At 37.5% G+C, this 16,386-nt stretch overlaps 1 protein-coding gene across 1 annotated transcript in view; it reads right to left on the bottom strand.

Moving 5' to 3' along the window:
* Nucleotides 1–16,386, bottom strand: part of CRYL1 (crystallin lambda 1) — a 172,772-nt gene that overhangs the window by 149,490 nt on the left and 6,896 nt on the right. The window contains exon 2 of the mRNA XM_049782582.1: nucleotides 5,077–5,184. Coding sequence (XP_049638539.1) covers nucleotides 5,077–5,184 — 108 coding nt within the window. The remainder of the gene's footprint in view (nucleotides 1–5,076; nucleotides 5,185–16,386) is intronic.

Below are 16,386 nucleotides of genomic sequence, written 5' to 3'. Positions count from 1 at the left end.
GGTCCCTGAGCACCGCCAAGAGTGATTACTGAGTGCAGAGCATAGTCAGGTGTAGCCAAAACAAATAAACAAAAAATGTGGCTGTCAAGGGTATGAGAAGGGAATCTGAGGACACTAGAGGACAGAACTGACATTTATTGTGGAATTGGTGATAGAACATTATAAGCCTAAAAACTTAATTGGACATAATTGCAAAATTATAGTGGTTTAATTAAAATTTTGTTTAAAAATAAGATCATAGCACAGCGGCGTTTGCCTTGCAAGCAGCCGATCCAGGACCAAAGGTGGTTGGTTCGAATCCCGGTGTCCCATATGGTCCCCCCGTGCCTGCCAGGAGCTATTTCTGAGCAGACAGCCAGGAGTTACCCCTGAGTACTGCCAGGTGTGGCCCAAAAACCAAGAAAAAAAAATAAGATCTCATATTAAATCTGAGTAAATTCTTTTAACTCTTGATTTCTTTTTTATGATTAGTCTGACCTCTCAAGTGGTGTATTTTTTTCTGCATCAGTGGAACTTACAACTTTTCAGCTGTTCTACTGGTACTTAAAATGTATATAAAAAATTTTGGAGACTTCTATCTTTATGGTAGACCTGAATCTCTAAAGGGTCTTTGCTTAAAAAATTATAGGACTTTCCTAAGAATAATTTCGTGGCATCACGGAGTCACAGCAAGTATAAATAACTTTCAAGTTTCCCACTTTTCCAGGAGATAAAAATTAGAAAAAGAACATAAAAATAAATACATAGCAAATAAGCCTATAAAAAGGTGTACATCAGATGCCATCAAATAATACAATTTTTAATGATATACTACTTACACACCTATTATTCTGACCCATTTTCAAAGCAACACCAAGTAGGAGTCAGAATGTAGAGCAGCAGAAATTCAGTTACACTTTTGGAAACCAAAAATGGTGTAGTCACTTTGGAAAATAATTTAGCTAGCAATCATGCTCTTTAACTTTTAATTAAAAAAGATGAAAACTATATATACACAAAAACTTCTTATGCATATTGATAGTAGCTTTATTAGTAATTGTCAAATTGTTCAAAGCAGAAGACATCCTTCAGTTGCTAAATAATTAACTAGTTTTCCATTTTGGATGATAAAATAAACAAGCTATCAAGTTACAAGACATGAAAGAAATATACATACATATTACTAAAGAAAAAAAGTCAACAGAAAAGAATAGGTATGTAACTAAAAAAGGTTAAAACATAATGAAGGCTACAGGCCTGGGGAAATAGTACAGCAGGAAAAGCTCTTGCCTTGCATGCAATCAATTAGGGTTCAATCCCCAATATCCCATATGGTCCCCAAGCACCACCAGGAGTGATCCTTAAGTGCAGAGTCAACAATTGTGACCCAAAAGCAAAATAAATAAAGTCTATAATGTCAATTACCCATATAATAACCAGAATCTGAGATGTTAGAATTGACCAAATAATCTATCTTAGATAAATACCCTGTAGATTTTTACCCTTTATGCACCATGAGACATACACAAGGAACTGAAACATTGCTTACAATAACCTCAAATTGGAAATAGCTATAATATTCTTCAAAAGGATAAATTATATCAAATTCTCATAATAGAATACTACACAGTAATAAAATAGATCTAGAAAATAACTCTACAAGCAATAACATGAAAGGAACTCATAAACATTTTTATTTTGGTCACAAGCAATGCTATGACCAAATGCTGTGACTCAGAACATAAAAAAGACATGTTCTATGTTCTCTACCAACAGTTATCTTCCTGGCCCTCAAAAATATCTTGATAAAGCATGACAGCAAGCAACACTAAAGCCTATTCTTTAAGTTTAAAGTTATGTGTGATAAAACTTTTTCAAATACAGGCAATTAAAAGATATTTGCTACTTCTAATGGGAAGGCAAGTAGCTCAGATCCTAAGATATAGATAATGCTCTAGCCAATAAATTATTAATTTTTATTATGTTCTTAAAAAAAACTAGCACAAGGGGCCAGAGTAATACCAAAGTAACTTAGCACAGAGCTAAGAATAGCTCCTATACATATCAAATAAATTAAAGTAGCATTTTCAGTATCCTATGAAATAGTATAAAGGGATGATGAAGATAGTCAAGCCTTTGAAGTCAGACTGGCCAGAGATAGTCTTAATTTTGTATTACTGACCACTCACAGCCTAAGTTTTCTCATCCAGTAACAAATATCTGAGTCACAGCATCTATTATGTCAGGATGGTAAGATTACAGTGTACCAGCCCCACAATGGTCAGGACATTTTCATCAACACATCCCTAAACAGTGGCACAAGGAGAGATGGCACAAGTGCAGCTTCCTCTTCCTTTCAGGACAGAAAAAAAAGCCCAGAGGAGTACATTTCCTTTCATAGTCTCAGTTTATGTTTTTGGTTTTGCTTCTATTTAAATACTGACATTTCATCTTGGCAGTAGTTGTATGTTACTATATGAGAGAAAATAACTTGGTTTCTCTGGATTTCAGGTTCCTACTGTATTAAAAATAAAAACCCACAATGGGGCCAGAGAGGTGGCTGACCTAGAACAGACCATGGTTTGATCCCCTGGCATCCCATATGGTCCCCCAAGCCAGGAGCTATTCCTGAGTGCATTGCCAGGAATAACCCAGTGTCACCAGGTGTGGCCAAAAAAAAAAAAAAAAAAACCCACAAAACTGGCCTTAGTACAATAATGTAATTGTGCTTATAATGACATCATAACATATAAATTATTTTTTTGTTTTGTGACACAAAAATGCAAATATTTTCATTTCTTCATGGATATCACCCAGGAGAAAATAATAACTACCTTAATAAAACTATGTCTCCGAGGATCAAAACTGGAGTCAGAGGGGCTGGCGAGGTGGCACTAGAGGTAAGGTGTCTGCCTTGCAAGCGCTAGCCAAGGAAGGACAGCGGTTTCCCCCAGCATCCCATATGGTCCTCCCAAGTCAGGGGCGATTTCTGAGCGCTTAGCCAGGAGTAACCCCTGAGCATCAAATGGGTGTGACCTGAAAAAAAAAATTGGAGCCAGAAAGAAGCTGTCTTCAGTGAATCAAGGCACTTTTATTTTGCAGCATATTGCATTCCTTTGGCTCTTTTTATAAGTTTGAGCACCTTCATTCTTTTTTTTTTATTTAAACACCTTGATTACATACATGATTGTGTTTGGGTTTCAGTCATGTAAAGAACACCACCCATCACCAGTGCAACATTCCCATCACCAATGTCCCAAGTCTCCCTCCTCCCCACCCGACCCCCGCCTGTACTCTAAACAGGCTCTCCATCTCCTCATACATTCTCATTATAAGGAAAGTTCAAAATGTAGTTATTTCTCTAACTAAACTCATCACTCTTTGTGGGAGCTTCCTGGGGTGAGCTGGAATTTCCAGCTCTTTTCTCTTTTGTGTCTGAAAATTATTATTGCACGAATGTCTTTCATTTTTCTTAAAACCCATAGATGAGTGAGACCATTCTGCGTTTTTTTCTCTCTCTCTCTCTGACTTATTTCATTCAGCATAATAGATTCAGTGTACATCCATGTATAGGAAAATTTCATGACTTCATCTCTCCTGACAGCTGACATTGTGTATATGTACCACAGTTTCTTTAGCCATTCATCTGTTGAAGGGCATCTTGGTTGTTTCCAGAGTCTTGCTATGGTAAATAGTGCTGCACTGAATATAGGTGTAAGGAAGGGGTTTTTGTACTGTATTTTTGTGTTCCTAGGGTATATTCCTAGGAGTGGTATAGCTGGATCATATGGGAGCTCGATTTCAAGTTTTTGGAGGAATCTCCATATCGCTTTCCATAAAGGTTGAACTAGACGGCATTCCCACCAGCAGTGGATAAGAGTTCCTTTCTCTCCACATCCCCGCCAACACTGTTTATTCTCATTCTTTGTGATGTGTGCCATTCTCTGTGGTGTGAGGTGGTATCTCATCATTGTTTTGATTTGCATCTCCCTGATGATTAGTGATGTAGAGCACTTTTTCATGTGTCTTTTGGCCATTTGTATTTCTTCTTTGTCAAAGTGTCTGTTCATTTCTTCTCCCCATTTTTTGATGGGATTAGATGTTTTTTTCTTGTAAAGTTCTGTCAGTGCCTTGTATATTTTGGAGATTAGCCCCTTATCTGATGGGTATTGGGTGAATAGTTTCTCCCACTCAGTGGGTGGCTCTTGTATCCTGGGCACTATTTCCTTTGAGGTGCAGAAGCTTCTCAGCTTAATATATTCCCATCTGTTAATCTCTGCTTTCACTTGCTTGGAGAGTGCAGTTTCCTCCTTGAAGATGCCTGTAATGTCCTGAAGTGTCTTGCCTATAGAGCACTTTCATTCTTAAATTTTTTTCTTTTGGCTCTTATTTTCCTTCTATCACCTGAAATTAATTCTAAAATTCAATACTCCACATATTTTTTACTCTCACACTATTAATCATTAGATTGGACCCTGGCACTGTTTGGTCAATAGCTCAGAACAACCCTCAGTTTGTTCTTAAACTTCATTTTATGCTTCTTAAATATAACATGTGTGAGGGGCCGGAGAGATAGCACAGCGGTTTTTGTCTTGCACAGCCAAACCAGGACCTAAGGTGGTTGGTTCGAATCCTGGTGTCCCATGTGGTCCCCCGTGCCTGCCAGGAGCTATTTCTGAGCAGATAGCCAGGAGTGACCCCTGAGTGCTGCCGGGTGTAACCCAAAAACAAAACAAAAAAAAAAGCGGAAAAAAAAGATAACATGTGTGTAGCTAGAACTTGCTGACAGCAATCTGTCCTGCAGAGAGAATGCAGGAAATTCAGAGTCTGGTCAGGTGAGATACAGCAAAGTTCACAATCTATTCAAGTGAATGCCACAGTCTAATCTTCCCTACAAAAAAGTCCTCTGGGGTCCTTTTCTCATAGCACAAGTCCCTACTTGAGACTTCATGTCTCCACTATTAATTAAAACTTTTTCAGCTTTACCTTTGTCAGCTCAAAGGCACTATTATGGTTTTGAATGAAAGAATAAAATCACAAACACTTAAGTCTTGAGGAAATAATAAATAAGACCAAATAAAAATGCCAGAGACATACCTGATGTTTTCCAGGGCACCTGTTACCTGCCGTTGCTCAATATCATAAAGTGTCACCTTGAGTCCTCCACTGGCAAACAACATAGCCCAGCTTTGCCCAATGAGTCCACTAAAAGAAAGAAAATGAAAAATGGTTTACATGTTTTTTCATCCCTGACGCAGAGCTTTAAAATATGGACTTGTACAGTATTACATATTTAAATGTTTTTATCTTGGGGCCAGAAAGATAGTACAGTAGGTAGAGGCCTTGGCTTTGTTTGCAGGAGACCTGAACTTGATCCCTGACATTCCTTATGGTCCTCAAAAGCACCACCAGAAGTGATCTCTCAAAGTAGAGCAAAGAGTAAGCCTTGCACAAAACCAGGTATGACCCCCAAACCAAAGATAAATAGATATTATGTATATAATACATATATATTAAAACTATACTTTTAATATCTAAATCTAAGGCATATTTCCATCTAGTAACTGAATTTTTAATACAGTATCAATATTAATGTTCTGCATGAAGTACCTACCACCTGTTAGGAAGCTGACCCTCTACCACACTGAAAGAAAATGGCAATGGGGAGGTGGCCAAATATCCTGGCAATAAAAGGTCTCTGCTAACCTCTATTTTACCACTAATTTGGGAATATTTCCTGAATGCTTCAAAAAATAATCACTGCTACCAGTACCTGCCTTTGAGCACAGATTAAAAGTGAGACAGCATTAAACATTTTATATGTCTTTTTAATCTTTATAACCTACAAGACAAGTCCATATTACTACTATATCCACTCTCCCAATTGTATTGTATAGGGAAAAAATGAATGGAAAAATTCAAAAGAAGCAACTCAACATCTTGAATAATGAATGGGTCTGGAGAACTCTTAGACCCTAAATCTGACTTTTTTTTTTTTTTTTGGTTTTTGGGTCACAGCCGGCAGTGCTCAGGGGTTATTCCTGGCTCTATGCTCAGAAATCGCCCCTGGCAGGCTCAGGGGACCATATGGGATGCCGGGATTCGAACCACCATCCTTCTGCATGAAAGGCAAACGCCTTACCTTCATGCTATCTCTCTGGCCCCCTCTAAATCTTACTTTTAATGCCATTAACCAGGTGGACTGAACCAGGAAATATAAAAGGTGGTCTGAACAACTGTTAATGATCAAAAGTAAAAAAATAAAATAAAAGAGAAAATTAGTAAAAAAAAAAAAAATTTCAATTATGGTAACTGAAAAGGCATCGGATGTAATAAAAGGGTCCTTTACCATTATGATCTTCCTTTCAAACATATATTATCTCAATATGATAATGAGAAAACCATCCCACAGAGCCCAACAACCACTTGGTTAACTGTCAAGTCTCTAAAAATGAAGAAAGCAAGAGAAAGTGTCATAGTGGAGAAGAGAATAAAAAGAAGTAGAAGTTAACACATCTCATTGTCCTGAAACATGCTGCAAAGAGGGAAACATTTCATGTTTTGAAAAATAAACACTAAGTTATTAATGTTTATTAATTTATTGGTGTTTACTAATTTATGTTACACTAATTTTTACTAATTTATTAATGCTTAACTTAGAAATCTTGAAACAGGGGCCGGGCGGTGGTGCTAAAGGTAAGGTGCCTGCCTTGACGGCGCTAGCCTTGGACGGACCCCGGTTCGATCCCCCGGTGTCCCATATGGTCCCCCAAGCCAGGAGCAACTTCTGAGCGCATAGCCAGGAGTAACCCCTGAGCGTTACCGGGTGTGGCCCAAAAAAAAAAAAAAAAAGAAATCTTGAAACATTCTATAATGATGCTAAACCTTGAGGCAGTGTTAGGTGAAAAGTCAGTTACAAAAGGATAAATATACATGATACTATATTTAGAAAATCCTAAAAAGACTTCACTAGAAAGTTTCTGTAAACAATACATGTATGGTAAAGTGGCAAGCTACAAAATTAATATGCAAAAGTCCATGCTTTTCTATCCAAATAATGGAAGAAAAGAAAGATATTTGAAAAATAATCCCATTCACAATTGTGCATCAGAAAATCAAGTATCTGGAAGTCAACTTAAATAAAGTGGTGAAAGACCTATACAAAGAAAATTACAAAACACTGCATCCAGAAATAAAAGAGGACACAAGGAAATGAAAACTTATACCCTTCTCATGGAATAGGAGGATTAACAGCATTAAAATAACAATACTTCCCAAAGCATTGTACAGATTTAATGTAACCCCTAAATGGATAAACATGACATTTTTCAAAGAAATAGATCAATCACCCCTGAAATTCATATAAATCAATAAACCTCTCATGAATAATGACAGCAATCCTTGAAAGAATTAGATGTGAAGCATCACATTCCTCAACTTCAAAGTGTACTATAAAACAGTAGTCACTAAAACACATGGTACTGGAATAAAGATAGACCTTCAGATCAATGGAATAGACTTGAATATTCTGAGATGAACCCACAGTTATAATTAATTACTTAATCTTTGATAAAGGGGCAAGAAATATAAAGAGGAACAAGGAAAGTCTCCTCAATAAGAGGTGCTGGGAAAACTGGTTAGCTACATGCAAACAAAAAGCTAACTCAAATCTCTAATGCCAGGCACAGAGTTCAAATCAAAATGGATTAAAGACCTTGATTAAAATGGATTAAATGGGTACATTGGTCTGTAAGGTGAGCCTATTGGTCCATTAACCAAATAGTCAAATCAAATTGTCTAAATGGTCAAGTCAAAATGGACTAGAGACCTTGATATCAGGTCTGAAATCATAAGGGATATAGAGGAAAATATAGGTAGAATACTACATGACACTGAAGCTAACAGCATCTTCAAGGAAGAAACACCACTGGCCAAGCAAGTGGAAACTAAGCTAAACAAATAGGACTTATTAAACTGAGAAGCTTCTACACTTCAAAGGAAAGAGTGACTAAAGATAAAAAAAATTCCCCAGGGAATGGGAGAAACTATTCATCCAATACACCTCTGATAAGGGGTTAATATCTAAGACATAACGTACTAATAGGGCCCGGAGAGATAGCACAGCGGCGTTTGCCTTGCAAGCAGCCAATCCAGGACCAAAGGTGGTTGGTTCGAATCCCGGTGTCCCATATGGTCCCCCGTGCCTGCCAGGAGCTATTTCTGAGCAGACAGCCAGGAGTAACCCCTGAGCAACGCTGGGTGTGACCCAAAAAAAAAAAAAAATAAGGTACTAATAGAACTTTGCAAGAAATGAACAGCTGAAAATGGGTAGAAGAAATGAACATTTATTTCCTCACAGAGGAAATACAGATGGCCAAAAACCCATGAAAAAATGCTCCACATCACTAATCAGGGAAATATAAATCAAAACAACAATGAAATATGATCTCACACCACAGAGAACACATCACAAGAACAAGAATACCAGAACTGGAGCAGATGCAGGGAGAAAGGGCTGGTGGGAATGTCCACTGGTCCAGCCTTTTTTGAAAAACAATATGAATATTTCTCAAAAAAACTAGACATTAAGCTCCCATAAGATCCACCAATACTACTCCTAGAGATATAACCTAGGAGCAAGGAAACACAATACAGAAAAGCACTCCTATGCCACAAATAGTTGATCGGTACAGTTAGGGTAGAAAAAAGGACCCTATATAAATGATAGTTGGAACTGATCACTCTGGACAAGATTATTGGATATTGAACAGGGATAAAGTAATATGCACAGCAATCCTTCATTAACAACAATGCAAACCACAGAGTCTAAAAGGATAAAGGAAAAGAAAAAAATGAGAGAAATAAAATGCCTGTCCCAGAGTCAGGCAGAGGGAAGGGTGGGATGGAAACTGGAGACAGTGGTGGCAGGAAATGTTCATCAGTGAAGGGTGATGTACATTTTAAAACTAAAACTCATCATGAAGAACTTTTTAATCATGGAGTTTACATAAAAAGAAAAAATGATAAATACAGTGAGACCCCACGTTTATTAAAATAATCATTCTAATTCATGGAGACAAAAAACCAACACGCCTATAGTGTAGGGGAGGAATTATTGGGTGTGGTTTGAGATTTGCAAAACAAGAAGATTCTGCAAATTGGGTGAATAATGTGAATGTACTTACCACCACTGAGTTATACCCTTAAAATATTATGAGTACTTATTAATACATGTTAACAAGTTACCTAAAAGACAATTAACACTTTAACAACCTGCAAAAGATTGATACCTGCCAATCCCACCAGATGGCAGCTGGGAATGCTCTTATTTACCTACACAAAAATGCCTACACTAAGAATATCCTTGTCATTTCAGCTCCAAATCTTGCCGTTTCTTTTATCGCCTGAGGACTGCATCTCAAACCCTGGCCCACTGAAGGTCCATTTTCCCAAGTCTTTCCTCAAGGACTATATATGAATAAACCTTATATGCATATTCATGCCTGCTGTATGCATACTCATACTCACACATGCTGCTGGAGGGGGAAGCAAATTATAACTATTTCCATGATACTTTCTAAATCCAATGAAATAAGACTTTTCTCATCTGTTATTTCAAGTTATCTCCTTAACAAGAGATATCAAGTACATGAATAAAACAGTGAATTTAAAGTCAGAGATATAGTAGAGCAGGTAGGGCACTTGCCTAACACATGGCAGACCCAAGTTTGATATGAAGACCACAGAGCCTGCCAAGAGTGATTCCAGAGCAGAACCAAGAGTAAGCCCTGTCCCTCCCCACTTATTTTCCTTCTTCTGGGAAACCTGGCAGCTGAGAACATACCCCTAAAAGCCACAGTATCAATAGTGCTTTGAATTTCTGAACAACTTTGTTTGATGCAGTCAATCCTATAGAAACACACCAAATTAATAAAATGAACAGCTAATAATAAGAACTTACTAAACCTTCTGCTATTGTATTAAATGACTTCATTGGAGATACAATAATTTTCACAAATGTGCTTGCTACTATTCTTTTCTTTTAAACTATCTTTTATTATTTTTTATTTTTTTAATTTGACTCTCACTTATCTGGAAACAAATATATTATGGTCAACTATGTCAACTATGTGATGCATTTTCTTTAAATAAAGTAAAAAAAATAGAATAAGTCCTGAGCTCAACTGGGGTGTGCCCCACTCAAAAAAAGGGGAGGAGTGATAAAGCAAAGCTATCAACAGTATAATTTTGTTTTTGATTACCTTTTCAATAAAGTAAGATCTAGGCATTGAGAACTTTCATTCATCTTTGTATACCTTAAATAAAAGATTTCTATATTTGCCATTAGCCACAATATGAAACAAGACTGATAAAACCTCTGCCCCTAGGTTAATATGGAGACCAAAACTACTCACAACTACATATATTTCAGAGTGTCTGTTAGAGAGCTAGTACAACTGGTAGGGCTCTGGCCTTGTTTGTGACCAACCCAGATTTTGAGCCTCAAAATCTTCACCAGGAATAATTCCTGAGTGCAGACAGGAGTAGCCCCTGAACACTGCCGGGTGTGGCCAAAATCAAACAACAACAAAAAAAAGAAAAAAGGTGGACAAAAGATTATTTTTAATGAAGGCATTAGAAATCTACAAAACAATTCAATCATATTTTATAGAAGTCTAGAAAGAAGAAATAAAAAGCGGGGGGAAAGCATTGGTAGAAGAAATAATAGTCAAAATTTTTCCCAGAGGACCAAATTCAAGAGTCTCAAAAGTTCCGAACAAAAAAAATAAATAAATAAAAAAGAGGGAATAAAAGAACACTAGGACACATTCATTAAATAAAATGGCAAGTGACAAAAATAGAGAATCTCAAGGGCAGTAGATAGTAAAATAAAAGAAAAATCTCACCTATAGGGAAACCTCTGTAAGATCAAAGCAATTCTATCAAGTGACATTCCAGCATTTTACAGAATAAAAATAATCATTTAGCTAGAATACTTCATCTAACTACGCTATCACTCAAACAATAGCTAAAGAAATTCATAGTCTCTAACCCATCTCTGCAAGACACACAAAAGGGACTTCTATAAAAGGCCTATCTGCAGGCCCGGAGAGATAGCACAGCGGCGTTTGCCTTGCAAGCAGCCAATCCAGGACCAAAGGTGGTTGGTTTGAATCCCGGTGTCCCATATGGTCCCCTGTGCCTGCCAGGAGCTATTTCAGAGCAGACAGCCAGGAGTAACCCTGAGCATTGCCGGGTGTTACCCAAAAACAAACAAACAAACAAACAAAAAAGGCCTATCTGGAAGTAGTAAGATGCTTAAACACAATATGCAGGGAAGAAGAGTAGCAACAGGATCTAATATAACAGACACTAGGCTCACATGCATTAAACATAAGAAGAAATATAAATGTAGAACTTTAGAATGTAAAAGGCATGATATTCTCAAGATAAACAAAAACTTAACCTAATAGTGACATAAATATCAGGTATCAGAGTGCAGGCATGTAAATAAAAGACCAAGAAACAAAAACTAATGACAAAACACCAGAATTGCATATAAAAATGATGATTAAGTTCTTTATTTCAGTAATTTCTCTTAATATCAATTGCCTGTACTCATCAATCAAAAGGCACAAAGTGCTGGGTGACCAAGATCTCTAGAAACAGAGGTCTGATTTTACCATCCAAGACAAAGCAGAAGTCGCCCACACACCACGAAAGCAGCAAGGGGAGAGTAAATGATCATGCAAGGAGTCTAGAGTTAATCCCATGGCATATACTTCAGGGGTGGAGAAACCCTGTATCTCCTAGGTCAAGGGAATTCCCTCTACAATATCCCCAGTAGTTACTGTGCCTATGCAGGGGGATAAAGGAGAAAAAAAAAAAAGACAATCATTTTTCCACATGTTTATTTATCGATTGATTTTTTTTTTTTTGACGTCTCTGTTTTGGTGTGGAGACTACGGTTGATGTCTCCAATGTTATTTTATATTATTTTGTCCTGTCTTTTTCTTTCTTTTTGCACTCGAGCATGATTTGATTTCAGAACTTCAGAACTGAGACTACTGTGTGGTGCCTGTCTTTATTGCTGTAGTGCTCACTGGTTATTTAATTCGATGTTTTTTTTCTGTATTGTGTGGTATCTGAATTACCTTTTTCACGTCCTCTCTCAAACTGAGGTTGGAAGCCTCTAGAGGGACTCTGCCCATTTTCAGCGTATTTGACTTTAGACTTTTTTTCCTCTTATTTTGTACCCCAATCTATTGCTTTTCTTTCCTTCAAACAAAACCATATATTTCGATTTTTCTAGCTCTGCCTCTAAAATATAGGGGGAAACAAGGGAGGATTCCAGGACCAAACAGATATGTGAATCACTAATAGTAAGCCAGTCAAAGAGGGGTCTACCTACTCTAGCAGCCCGGGGGGTGATGGTGGGGTATATGTATTGTAGAAAGGGAACTGGAATGGGGGGAGGACATAGTTGGTGATGGGTTTTCCCCTGATTCAATGTTTATACCTAAAATACTACAGTGAAAGATATGTAAGCCATTATGGAAAAAAATTGTGTTTTTAACCAGAAACTTTCTTTGACTTACATGTATTATTATTATATCAATTATATTATATGTTATGTTATGTCACTATATTATGTTATGTTAGTTTACCTCATTATGTTAATCAATTTTGTCTCTTGAATAAATTCTTACAATAAAAAAATTAAAATGTTTAAAAACAAAACAAACAAAAAAAAGTGCTGGGTGGATCAAAAAACTAAACCTTATTGTCTACCCCTTACTAGAGATATACCAGGTAACAAATAAGAATGAAGAAATATGCTACTAAAACATAAGGGATATAGCAAGAGCTTATCTAAAAGGAAAATTCCTAGCAATACAAACTTTGATCAAGATAACAAGAAAAAGATCAAATAAATAAACCTAGCTAGATCTCAATAAACTAGAAAATCACTAAAGAAGTCCAAAGTATTTATTTTTCTTTTGGGGCCACACTCTGTGATGCTCAGGGGTGTTACTCCTGGCTATGTGCTCAAAAATGACTCCTGGCTCAGGGATCCATGTGGGACACCAGGGATCGAACCGAGGTCCATCCAGGATCAGCCACGTGCAAGGCAAACACCCTACCACTGTGCTATCGCTCAACTCCAAGAAGTCCAAGGTATTTTTATGACTGAAACCCAACTACAATCATGTATGTAATCATGGTGCTTAAATAAAAAAAATTTTTTAAAAAAGTCCAAAGTAGAGAAGAAAATAAAATAAAGGCAGAAATGAATGGTATAGGAGTAAAAGAAATACAAGAACTGAATGAAAACAAAAGCTGATTTTATAAAAGGATAATCAATACTGAGAAATCTTTGGCTATACTCATTAAGAAAAACAAAACTCAGTGTTGGCACAACTGGCTAGCCACTTGCAAAAAATTGAACTTATACCCCAAGCTAACATCATGTACGAAGGTAAAATCCAAATGGATTAAAGACCTCGATATCAGACCCAAAACCATAAGATATATAAAACAACACATAGGCAAAACACTCCAGGACATTGAGACTAAAGGCATCTTCAAGGAGGAAACTGCACTCTCCAAGCAAGTGAAAGCAGAGATTAACAGATGGGAATATATTAAGCTGAGAAGCTTCTACACCTCAAAGGAAATAGTGCCCAGGATACAAGAGCCACCACTGAGTGGGAGAAACTATTCACCCAATACCCATCAGATAAGGGGCTAATCTCCAAAATATACAAGGCACTGACAGAACTTTACAAGAAAAAAACATCTAATCCCATCAAAAAATGGGGAGAAGAAATGAACAGACACTTTGACAAAGAAGAAATACAAAAAAAAAAAAAATTTCATGGCCAAAGACACATGAAAAAATGCTCCACATCACTAATCATCAGGGAGATGCAAATCAAAACAACGATGAGATACCACCTCACACCCCAGAGATTGGCACACATCACAAAGAATGAGAATAAACAGTGCTGGCGGGGATGTGGAGAGAAAGGAACTCTTATCCACTGCTGGTGGGAATGCCGTCTAGTTCAACCTTTATGGAAAGCGATATGGAGATTCCTCCAAAAACTGGAAATCGAGCTCCCATACGATCTAGCTATACCACTCCTAGGAATATACCCTAGGAACACAAAAATACAATACAAAAATCCCTTCCTTACACCTATATTCAGTGCAGCACTATTTACCATAGCAAGACTCTGGAAATAACCAAAATGCCCTTCAACAGACAAATGGCTAAAGAAACTGTGATACATATACACAATGGAATATTATGCAGCTGTCAGGAGAGATGAAGTCATGAAATTTTCCTATACATGGATGTACACGGAATCTATTATGGTGAGTGAAATAAGTCAGAGAGAGAGAGAAAAACGCAGAATGGTCTCACTCATCTATGGGTTTTAAGAAAAATGAAAAACATTCTTGCAATAATAATTTTCAGACACAAAAGAGAAAAGAGCTGGAAGTTACAGCTCACCTCAGGAAGCTCACCACAAAGAGTGATGAGTTTAGTTAGAGAAATAACTACATTTTGAACTGTCCTAATAATGAGAATGTATGAGGGAAATGGAAAGCCTGTCTAGAGTACAGGCGGTGGTCGGGTGGAAAGGAGAGAGATTTGGGACATTGGTGATGGGAATGTTGCACTGGTGATGGGTGGTGTTCTTTACATGACTGAAACCCAAACACAATCATGTATGTGATCAAGGTGTTTAAATAAATAAATTTAAAAAAAGAAAAGAAAAACAGAACTCGTGAAGGGGGGTATTCTGCTTATGACTAAAACCCAACTACAATCATGCTTGTAATCATGGTACTTAAAGATTAAAAAAAAAAAACAGAACACTAATAGACAGGATGAGAAATAAAAGGGGAGAAGTTACAACAGACACCACAGAAACAGACACCATGATAAAAAAAAAGATAGGGGCCGGAGCAATAGCACATCAATAGGGCATTTGCCTTGTACACAGCCAACCCAAGACAGGCCTGGTTTGATCCCCAGCATTCCATATGGTCCCCCAAGACTGCCAGTAGCGATTTCTGAGCACAGAGACAGGAGTCTCTGAGCATTTCCAAGTGTGACCCAAAAACAAACAAAAAAGAAACATAAAAGATCACACAAGAATATTATGCTTGAAAAACTAAATGAAAATTTTATTTGACCTACTATATCTGTTCCTTTCCCTCTCACACTTTCTTGTGTCAGCTTTGCTGGCTTTATTTCTTTGAATATGTTAAATATCCTCACAACTCACAGAATTTAAAGACAAACCAATATATCCTCTCTAGAGCTCTCTAAATGTGGAGCTTTCTTAGAATATGTATGATCCAGACATCAGGTCGTGATTTCACAGCAGCAGCATGTTGCCCATTTTAGGGGATCTTTAATGTGTAGTCATATGTTTCACATATGGAAGGCTCGCTTGTCTCAAAGATAATGCTATCCATCATAGTAACTACAAGCAGCACTTAGGTGAGGGGAGGCTAGAAAGGGAGTTGTGTGTGTGCGGGGGTGGGAAGGGCTCGAGTATTTCTCTGCTAGTCTCTCCTTTCACTCCTGAATTAGCTGTTTTCACTTTCTGGTTTTTTGTTTGGTTTGGTTTGGTTTTTGGGTCACACCCAGCAGCACTCAGGGGTTACTCCTGGCTTTATGCTCAGAAATCGGTCCTGGCAGGCATGGGGGACCATATGGTATGCCGGGATTCGAGCCACCGACCTTCTGCACGCAAGGCAAACGCCTTACCTCCATGCTATCTCTCTGGCCCCTGTTTTCACTTTCTGAACACAAAAAGCACCACTGACCAGAGACAGTTATATGTCATTATCTTTTTTAAGGCTTGGGTCTAAAAGACTGAAAAACAGGACTTGGAAATCCATCAACTGACTTGAAAAATTCAGGCTCATGCCAAAGAAGTGCTAGTCAAGCCCTGAAGTTTTCACCAGATGTGTTCACTGGAATTCGATCCTGTTACAAAGACTCTGTACAGCCACTTGCTGAAAAAACTGTGAAAACAATCACAATTTCATGTCAAAAGAAACTTCCGAAGAACAGGATTATACAGTAAATTTTAATCCATATTCCTCTGTGAATTGAAATCTTTCACACTTAATATAAAATTCATACAAAATATACATATAAAATTATTCATTTTAGGGTTGGAGAGACAAGAGTAAGGCCTTACAGGCAGCTGACCCAGTTTCTATCCCCAGTGCCTGATATAATTCTCTGAACACCCTCAAAAGTGACTCCTGAGTACAAAGCCAGGAGTAGGCCAATAGCACTCCCAAAGCTTATTAATCTCGAGGTTCTAGAACTATACTGCTCTATATGGCAGATTCTAGCCAATGCAGCCATTAAAT

The sequence above is a fragment of the Suncus etruscus genome, chromosome 10, assembly GCF_024139225.1.
Source record: "Suncus etruscus isolate mSunEtr1 chromosome 10, mSunEtr1.pri.cur, whole genome shotgun sequence".
Classification (NCBI taxonomy): domain Eukaryota; kingdom Metazoa; phylum Chordata; class Mammalia; order Eulipotyphla; family Soricidae; genus Suncus; species Suncus etruscus.
The sequence above is the reverse complement of the archived record's forward strand: the minus strand, read 5'-3'. Positions and strand labels throughout refer to the sequence as shown.